At 35.5% G+C, this 10,002-nt stretch overlaps 1 protein-coding gene across 1 annotated transcript; it reads left to right on the plus strand.

Annotated features, from left to right (window-relative positions):
• Nucleotides 1–572: 572 nt before the first annotated feature.
• Nucleotides 573–3,639, plus strand: LOC142634509 (putative pentatricopeptide repeat-containing protein At3g25970). The gene has a single exon (XM_075808820.1). The coding sequence runs from the start codon at nucleotides 677–679 to the stop codon at nucleotides 2,804–2,806; it is 2,130 nt and encodes a 709-aa protein (XP_075664935.1). The 5' UTR covers nucleotides 573–676; the 3' UTR covers nucleotides 2,807–3,639.
• Nucleotides 3,640–10,002: the final 6,363 nt, after the last annotated feature.

The following is a 10,002-nucleotide window of genomic DNA, read 5'->3' on the forward strand; positions in this document are numbered from 1 at the left end:
TAAATAAATTTCCAAACTTACCTTTTACCTTCTTTTTTTGGGTGAAAAAATCAACACTATTCTTTCATTAAAATTTAAATTAACGAGTTCAGCAAAGCAAAAAAGTTTAAATTAACAAGAATACTTTTAGAAACTTTGTATATTTTTAGTTAAAATACAATGAATTAAATACCCTTAAAAAGTAAGATTTTCTAAATAGTATCAACAATGTAAGACGAATGTAGTATAAATTTTTCACTCATTAATGATAAATTAATTTTTTTTAAAACTTATTAATGATAAAATATATAGTTTTGTTTTTACTCATTAAAATGGTATCTTGGATTTTGTAATATAAACTTTGTATTAATATTAGAATCCATCACTGGAGTCCTAAAAAAAAAAAAAAAAAAAGAATACATCACTAGTGTGTCTTTTTTTTTTTTTTTTTTTTATTTAAAAAAAAAAAAAAAAGCACCTTAATCCTTAACCCAAAAAACTGTCTTTCTCGTAGTTCAAAAACGGATCAAGCTCAGAATAGCTTACAATTGCAATAAACTGGATTACGTTTAGTCTCATGTTTTGTAGAGCCCAACTCAAAACCACAATCCGGCCCAATTGTATGCTATATTGTACCGTTGCTTTTGTTGATTGTTATATGGGGAAAACTTAAAACCGTTGCTTTTGTTGGTGATGAATGAGGCCACTGCACTCACGCATTGAGAGCTGGCTCTGTGCTCTGTTCAAAGTTTCGATAACCCATTGTCGAGCAATCAAACTAGGCGATATTGCAGACGTCTACACTGCCAACAAGATTCTGAGTGGATATACAAAATGCAGAGAATTATGCACTGCTCACAAACTGTTCGAGGGAATGCCTCAAAGAGATACTGTCTCTTGGAATACAATGATCGCTGGGTACGTAAACTGTGGGAACTTCGAGACTGCGTGGGAGATTCTAAGAACTATGAAGAGACGTGGGTTTGATGATTTTGATGGGTATACTTTTGGAAGCATACTTAAGGGAATTGCTTGTGCTTATAGGTTTGATCTTGGGCAACAAGTGCACTCCATGATTGTCAAGATGGGTTATGTTGGAAATGTTTATTCCAGTAGTGCTCTTCTGGACATGTATGCAAAGTGTGGGAGAGTTGAGGATGCATATGTGGTGTTTCAGTGCATACCGGAGCGAAACTCTGTCACGTGGAATGCGCTGATTGCTGGTTATGTTCAAGTGGGCGATCGTGGGACTGCATTCTGGCTATTAGATTATATGGAGTGGGAGGGTATTAAGGTTGATGATGGCACATTTGCTCCGCTTTTGACATTGCTTGATGATGCTGATTTTTACAAGTTAACAATGCAAATTCATTGTAAAATTGTAAAACATGGACTGGCATTTCATAATACTGTGTGCAATGCCTTAATCACTTCATATTCAGAGTGCGGGTCTATAGAAGATGCCAAAAGAGTGTTTGATGGTGCTGTTGATACCCGAGATTTGGTGACATGGAATTCCTTGCTTGCTGCTTACCTTGTACACAATAAAGAAGCAATCGCATTTGAGCTCTTCATGGATATGCAAGGGTTTGGACTTGAACCAGACATCTATACTTACACTAGTGTCATTAGTGCTTGTTTTGATGAAGCACATAAAAACCATGGGAAATCCTTGCATGGATTGGTAATAAAAAGGGGATTGGAAAAATCAGTACCAATATCTAATGCATTAATATCTATGTATCTCAAGTCTAATAACAGATGCATGGAAGATGCGCTGCTCATTTTTGACATGATGGAGTTCAAGGACCGCGTTTCATGGAACTCAATTTTGACTGGATTTTCGCAACTTGGGCTCAGTGAAGATGCTGTGAAATTCTTTGGACATATGAGATCTGTGGTAGAAGAAATTGATCACTATGCCTTTTCTGCTGTCCTTAGATCTAGCTCAGATATAGCAACCCTACAATTAGGTCAACAGGTTCATGTCTTGGCACTAAAATCAGGTTTTGAGTCCAATGATTTTGTTGCCAGCTCATTAATCTTCATGTATTCCAAATGTGGGATAATTGAAGATGCTAGGAAGTCCTTTGAAGACACCCCCAAAGACAGCTCAATCACTTGGAATTCAATAGTTTTTGGATATGCACAACATGGGAAGGGAAACGTTGCGCTTGAACTCTTCTACCTAATGAGAGAGAGGAGGGTGAAACCTGATCACATAACCTTTGTTGCAATTCTAACTGCATGTAGCCATTTTGGTTTGGTTGAAGAAGGATGCAAGTTTCTAGAATGTATGGAATCAGAATATGGAATTCCAATGCGAATGGAACATTATGCATGTGGAGTTGATCTATATGGGCGGGCTGGGCGTCTAGATCGTGCAAAATCTTTGATTGAGACAATGCCTTTTGAACCTGATGCTATGGTGTGGAAGACTTTACTTGGTGCTTGTAGGACTTGTGGGGACATTGAATTAGCTAGTAAGGTGGCAAGCATTCTACTCGATCTAGAGCCTGAAGAGCATTGCACTTATATAATCCTCTCTGACATGTATGGGCGTCTTAGGCAATGGGATGAAAAGGCTAAGGTGACAAGGCTTATGAGGGAAAGAGGGGTGAAAAAGGTCCCTGGTTGGAGTTGGATAGAAGTTCATAATAAGGTGCATGCTTTCAATGCAGAAGATCATTCCCATTCCCATTGTGAAGAGATATACCTTGTATTGGGAGGATTAATGGATGAAATCAAAAGGTTAAATTCTGTTACTAATTTCAAGTTTTCGAGGCATGATTTGGATCATGGATCAATGTGTGATTTAAGGCTCTGATGCTTATTCAAACCTTATTATTTGAATTGTCTGTTGCACGCAATGGTGGGTAAATTGTCATTCTGAAGCTTCCAATTCGTGCTTTATATGGGAAAAAATTAATTCAGGTTCAAACAAATATAATATTTGATTATACTTTAGAGATTTTTGTTCAATATTGGAAACTTCTTGTAATAGTATTCTCAGCAATCAAGCTCTTCTAATGCATAAACAGTGATCAACACATGCAATGCATATCCATATATGTTCTGTGTTGTGAAGGAGGCTTGTTGCTTGCCTATTTTTCATCTTCATTAAGCCCACTGTCTTATCCAGGTCATGCCACGTGCTCTGCTTTTGGCTGCTGACAAATAGTGGGAACTAATAGTGCAAGACACCAGGGACCTATAGTGGAATGCAAATAATGCTACCCTTTCATTGACTGGGAGTGAGATAGCATGTTTTTCTTGAAGGACTTCAAACCTTTTGCAGGAATTGGGGCATCAGTCTGGCATATTAAGGGCTGCTACTCATTAACAAAGATCTGGCTATGCTAGGGCTGCAGATTGGATAATGTTAGGTGTGTAGGCCTGAGTTTGTACAGGGCATCTCTTGCTAGTATAACTTGGTTGTTTGCTGTGGCTTGGATAACCTATACAGCAGAGTTATGTCCCTAGTGGGCTGTGGACAAGATGTTTGCCTTGAATATCGGAAGTTAAAGTATGCATCATTGCAGGTGTGTGGCAGGTGGATGCTGTCATCCTTTGAGAATTTGCTGTTGTTTAGATTAGGATTTGTACTTTTCGACTGGCTGAGCAACTGTGTATTAAGTTGGGGTTTGCAGAGTTGTACTCTATTATCCCTTGGTTGTATGGTCTACTAGACCTTTGTGATTGCAATTAGAATTCTTACTGATTCATATATATTTATATATTTTTTTATTTAAGTTTTTTTGAATTACTTTGTGGTGCACATGCATAGGCTTTTCTGACTTTAAAAGTCAATTTTTTGTTTAAGCTATCCTGAATATCGCTGCTTACTTCCATGTCCCCTGCACAGTGGCCCACCAAGAGTTGAACTCATGGTTGTCTTGGAAGGGCCTGCTCTAGAATATATCTGTAAAGCTCGGGATCTTCCTCTTCTGTGAGTGCTGCTCTTTCTTCTCATCACTTTTGAAATGTTGGTATGCTGTATAATATTTGATAATGTTAGAATATTTCAGGATGAAGTGATAAATAGAGAATTTCATTGTTTGAATGTTTGTTGCAGATCTCATCCATTTTGGAGCTATATTTTATGCCCTAGTATGTCCAGAGCCTCCTCCTAGTGCCACTTCTGTGCAAATTAGGATATTTGAAGAAGTTACAGCTCCATTGGTACTGAGAAATAGAGCTTCCATCAGAGGGAATCCAATATGAGAAGCAGAGAAAAGTTTTAATATAACTCATGTAGACCAGTTTATTAAAGCTGGAACATACTTACAGGTGCATGTACACCCAAAAGGCTTCCCAAGGTGAAACAAAATGTTTGATAGAGTTTACTATCACTTTTACTAGCATGATACTCGTTGACATTTGAATTTTTATCAGGTTCTATGAATTTGACTGGAAATCAAGAATTATAGCTGTGACTGGGTGCTATGTGGTTTTGGCAAACCAGCTGGTACAATAATTTCTCAAATGTATTTATCTGACATCACCAAAATTGTGCCTCAAATGAATTGATGTTTTGTAAAAATTATTCATATGATTGTAAATGCTAGAGCTGCATGGTTTGGTTGTCGTTTCAATGCTATAAATATGTGTGTGTGTGTGTGACATTTGGATTGTCCTCCTTGCCATTCCCTTCAAGATCCATCCATGACATAATGTAGAAGTTTAAAAATATGCAGAAACCATCAAGAGGATTATTAACCTCTTGCTTACCATTTTCTGTAATGAACATGGGTATGTTATTGTATCTCTCCGCTACACAGGTAACCATTTTCTCCATTCCCAGTGGGTAAACATTTAGCCACTCCAAATCAGTCTGTACAATAGAAAGGCTTCAGCAAATGGTTGACAAAGTGATGCAAGACAAGCCAGAACTTTGTAATAGGAAAAATAAAGATAGATGATCTAGGAGTTAGCACCTAGACCTACTCGGAGTTAGCACTATATGATAGAAAATCACTAGGAGTCTAGGAGTCATCATCTAGGGTTGACTTTTACTTATCGGCCTTGTGGAAAAAAATTCTCACTTTGCCACTGATTGACGTGTTAGTTTGTAAGGCTTATGTAGTGAAAATAATTACATCACTCTTGTTTTAAAGTTGAACTGTTGTACAGATTCTCCAATGTGCACAGTGTCTTTCTGTGAAATTTTTCGGCAATAAGTCTTGGTCACCCCTGGTCTAGGTTCACGTATGGAGGAGATGCAGTCTTGGACATAGAAACTGGTGTACTGGTTGATGCAAATAAAATCTAGTCCATTCTTTAATATTTCCCTGTCATTGCTTGAAAAGTCCTGCAAGATAGATCCTAGAATTTCTTTCATCTGTACTGGATATCTTCCAAATATTATTGGGTCCTAGAACCTGCATTAAATTGATTCACGTTTTTATATGGCAGCCACATTCGTATGCTTGTGCATAGTGGACACATAAAATGTGAAAATCAGTATTAATTTTACTATAAAAGTCTAATGAAATGATGTATCAAATGGATATTTACCAGTTCAAAAAGAAGGATTGGGCTCTTTCAGCGGCTAACATGTCTAGTGTGGAGTTGTTAATGGGTTCAAACTAGGCGGCAAGTTAGACGATCCCAATGCTACCTTCTTGTTCTTTCTGGTTGTTCATTGATCCAATCATAAGTGTTTTATATTTTGACATTCAACTACTTCACACTTGAATCATCACTCCCTCTCTGAATCCCCATGAGTGCAATTTCCATAGGGACTTGAGCAACACGATGGTGGGGATTCACTTTGCAATTCGGCTCATTGAAGGTAGCCTAGTACTTGACCCAATTTCTGAAACACTTAACCATATTTCAGCAAAATATTCAAAATGATGTGTAGCATGTTACTACACTCAATATAAAAAAAATTTAGTGATGTAAAAAATTTTACAATTTTTTTTCCAGAACTGTTGATGTAACTTATTGTGTTTACTGTATAAGAAAATGTGTATTAGTAGTGGCTCATACGAAAGTAATTTTGTTTTAATAACAACTTATATACTCTTAATAAATTGTGAAAAAATTTGTCTTTGGCAATACTTTGTAACATAAAGTAGTCAAAGATACACCAAACATAGAGCTAGACCCCATTTTTAAAATCTGTCATTCTTCAATAAGCTTGTAGGAGTTAATGCCCTCCAAATTGACATCTCCAATCTCCCTCTTGAGAAAGTTTAGAGAATTTTTCATCTTTATTAGAGCCTAGCACAATGATGAACACTAGTTATACTTGTATACCAAAAAGGAAGAAAAATACATTGTTTCCAAATTTCTGATCAAAGGCAACAAAATGCTTTCCAAGAACATTAACCCATTGCAAGAGTGCTTAGGGACCGCAACCAACATCTGCTTTATACTTGGTAATTATAAATAGTTTGCCTCTCAATGCTCTTCATTTCATTATATACTTCACTGCCCACATTTTGGTAAAGACTATTTTGGACAAATTTAGGGGGTGACTTTCCAGACAACCAATATTAAAAATGTGACTCATTAATGAGTGTAGAAAAGAACAATTTATTGCTTTGATGCATGCATAGGATTGACGAAGGATAAGTTGGTGCGGACACCAGATTAACTCTGACTGATTCCACTGATCCATATTATGGGATTTGAATTTCTTTCTCAATCTTTTCTATCCCATTGACAGTTTTTTTTTTTGGATTGATAGGCTTGAGAATGGTTATATGAAGAGGAAGAATGTTCTTAAGCTAAAACTTCACAATTTTAAGAAATATGCTTTTAAATCTTGATTTTTATGTTTTTGTTATTTATTTTTTGTGTTTTTAACGGTAAAAGTATAGAAGTGGGTTATGAAACCCTAATAGGGTAAACCTTAAGTAGGCAAACTGTCAACTTTTAAACCACAAATAAGTAACTTAAGTTTTGACCAAATCACAACTAGGTAAATTGTAATTTCTCCGAGAAGTTTTCATGTTTAATTACAAAAGTTTCAAGCACAAATTATGTTACATACACGCCAACAAAAAATCTTACTAGATAAAATTTTTGCCCATGAAATTGAGAACTGATAGCTGTTCACTCCGAACTCCGAAGGGAAGCCATTTGATCTATCTCTTCACGTGATCAATAATTTACATTAACTAAATTTTCTATAAATAACATGATTGCATGTTTAATTTAGGAGCAACCATGTTTTAAAAGGATTCAGATCTTCTAGATTTCCTAGGGTACTCTACCAAATAGATTTTCTTAAATCTTAATCTTTTTTTAATAATTTAATAGTCTAGATTTTGCTATGTCAGTATTCCACTAACAATAATCTTAATTGTTTTGTTTGCAATATTATTTTATTATTTTAAGAATATTATTAGTGGAATACTGACATAACATAATCTAGACCATTAAATCATTAAAGAGTGATTAGGATATAAGGAAATTTATTGATAGGGTATCTTAGGAAATCTAGAGGATCTGAATCCACATTTTATTAATTAATATCAATTATCAATTCAAAAAAAAAAATCATTTATCAATTCAAAAAAAACAAATGCACATTATTAATATCAAATAAAAAAAATTTCCAACAAGCTCATTTTTCCGAGTAAGTGATAGGCACCAGTAACATCAATATATCCAATTGTCCATGCAATTACGTTTCCTTGTTTTGAAAAAAAGAAAAAGAAAATAACAATGAAAAATAACACTTTCATATTCATTTACCGTTCGCACTAATGGATTCTGATTTTATATCTTAGGCTTCAAAGACTCATTAAAACTAAAGCAAAGAGCTAAAATCTATTGGACCATACATACTAGTTTGAAGAGACCAAGCAGCTAGAAAAATGTAGGAGATCGATGGAGGACTTCAAAAACTCTGCTTTGTATTCTCCATGGAATATCTGAGCTATGCTTCCTCAAGGCTTATCTAATTGCATTTCCTCTCTATATAAATCTCATAGTATACTACAATCCCAAATGGCACGTCCAAGAAAGGTTTTCATAATTTCATTTTGGTTCTTCAATTTTGCCACTCATTTTATAGTAAATTAAAGATAAATAGACGTTCTGTTTGTTGGGAACATATTTTTATGTAATTGGCATATCCTTTGACAAAACGCACTTTACTTGTATTTGAGTATATCTAAGTAAGTTCAAGATGATCATTACAAGTGGTTAAATTGAAGACATGAAGATTACTCAAGAACTGCTCAAGAAAAGTGCAAACTGCAGGTCTTGATACCTCCTCGACAGAAGCTCGATCTGTCGAGATTCATTAAAGCTTGATAGATGTCCCGATTGATCAAGCTTACAGGTTTCAGATTATAGCCAGCAACGTTTTTACTCTAAAATGTTATTTGCTTATGGGTTTGTATAATTCTTATTGGATTAGGAAAGCCCAAGGTTTGTGTAAACCTATTTGGAATAGGAGAGCCCATTAAGCTCCTATTTAAAGGAGGTGGAAAAAGAAAAACCTAACCTTAGAGAGCTTCATAAGGTTTTCTTGTTGAAACTCTAGCCTCCTCCTACAGAAGAAAGAGTTCTTACTGCGTTTCTTATACGCCTTTGGGTTTTGTAATCAAGCAAAGTCTCTTGCACCAATATTGAAGATCTTATTGGTGTTTCTATGTGAAGCTACTGCAAATCAACTATAACAATCAAAGGGTTGCTGTGGAGTTAGTCACGTATTGGGATTCGTGCAAAGGAGTAAGCCGCATATTGGGATCCGCGCATCAGATTGGTTAGTCACGTACTAGGAGCTATGCATTGAAAAGGAAAGATTGTCACTACAGAACAAGTCCAATTGGGTATTAGGGTAAGGGTTCAACTGTATGTTGGTAAAGTACTTGGGATTCCTTTACTTGTAACCACTTGTTGTGATAATAGTGGATTCTCGAGAGTGGTGACCTTAAAATCTCCCGGTGGGATTTTTGCTGTGTAGGTTTTCCCCATTCGTAAACAAATCACCGTGTCATTTATTTTCCGCTGCATACTTTAGTTATTTGGTGATTTGTTTGTGCTACCACGCGTTTGTATGTTAAATTGATTAATTAATTCAACTTGACTAATTAATCAATTAATCTATCATAAGGGGTCAATACGTTTTTGGCCGATCACTGTTTACATATTTATTATTAATAAAACTTTAATATCGTTTATGTTATGGACAATCCATTTATCTAATGGTGCTTTGATTTTTTATTTATTTATTAAGAATACTAAGTATTTTAACACACATATGGGGAAAGAGGAGAAGGTCTTAAAGAAACTGATAGTTATGTATATTCAAAAGAACCTAACTCCTGGATACACAGCACAGACTTTAAATCTCTTTAACTCACACTCAATAGTGCTTTTAAGATCTCTACCATCACATAATATCTCAATTTTCAAATGTGCCTCTTGGATTTTTCACATGTAAATTAATGAATAGAAAAGAGAGGCAAAAATTATTTAATTTCTTTTTCTAAGTATGTACTATACAGTTGACTTGCTTATTATATTAGAATAACAATGTGAAATGAAAGCTCAGATTTGTGTTAAAACACAAGAGCGTGTTTAGATCCCAAATTAAAAATTACGACTCGGTTGATTTTACTCTAACTTATACTAAGTGCGGAATAGAGTAAATGCGAGCGAACAATCAATAGACTACTCTAAGCCATATTCAACAATACACAGCAGTAAAATGAAAGATAAAAGAGTAGGGAAGAGAGATGCAAATATAAGATAACACGCCGATGTGTTATCGAAGAAGAAAATGAAGAACTCGGTCAAAAACCTTTCCGCCGCCCTCTAAGCGGTAATCGATCCACTAGAGAATAAAGTTGCAGTATACGAATAACAAAAGACCCTCCAAGTCTAGTCTATTCAATGTACTTGAGCCCTCCAAGCTCCTGCTACCAACGGACTTCGCGGAATCATGTTTTCTCTAGCTTTCTGGATCCCGCAATGCGCCCAATTGCATCTGCCAAAACTTGGCTTCTTCCAATACTTCCCAGCAGCACCAAAACTCACTGGACACTCTGTATGGGT

Source organism: Castanea sativa, chromosome 5, assembly GCF_040712315.1.
Source record: "Castanea sativa cultivar Marrone di Chiusa Pesio chromosome 5, ASM4071231v1".
Lineage (NCBI taxonomy): Eukaryota > Viridiplantae > Streptophyta > Magnoliopsida > Fagales > Fagaceae > Castanea > Castanea sativa.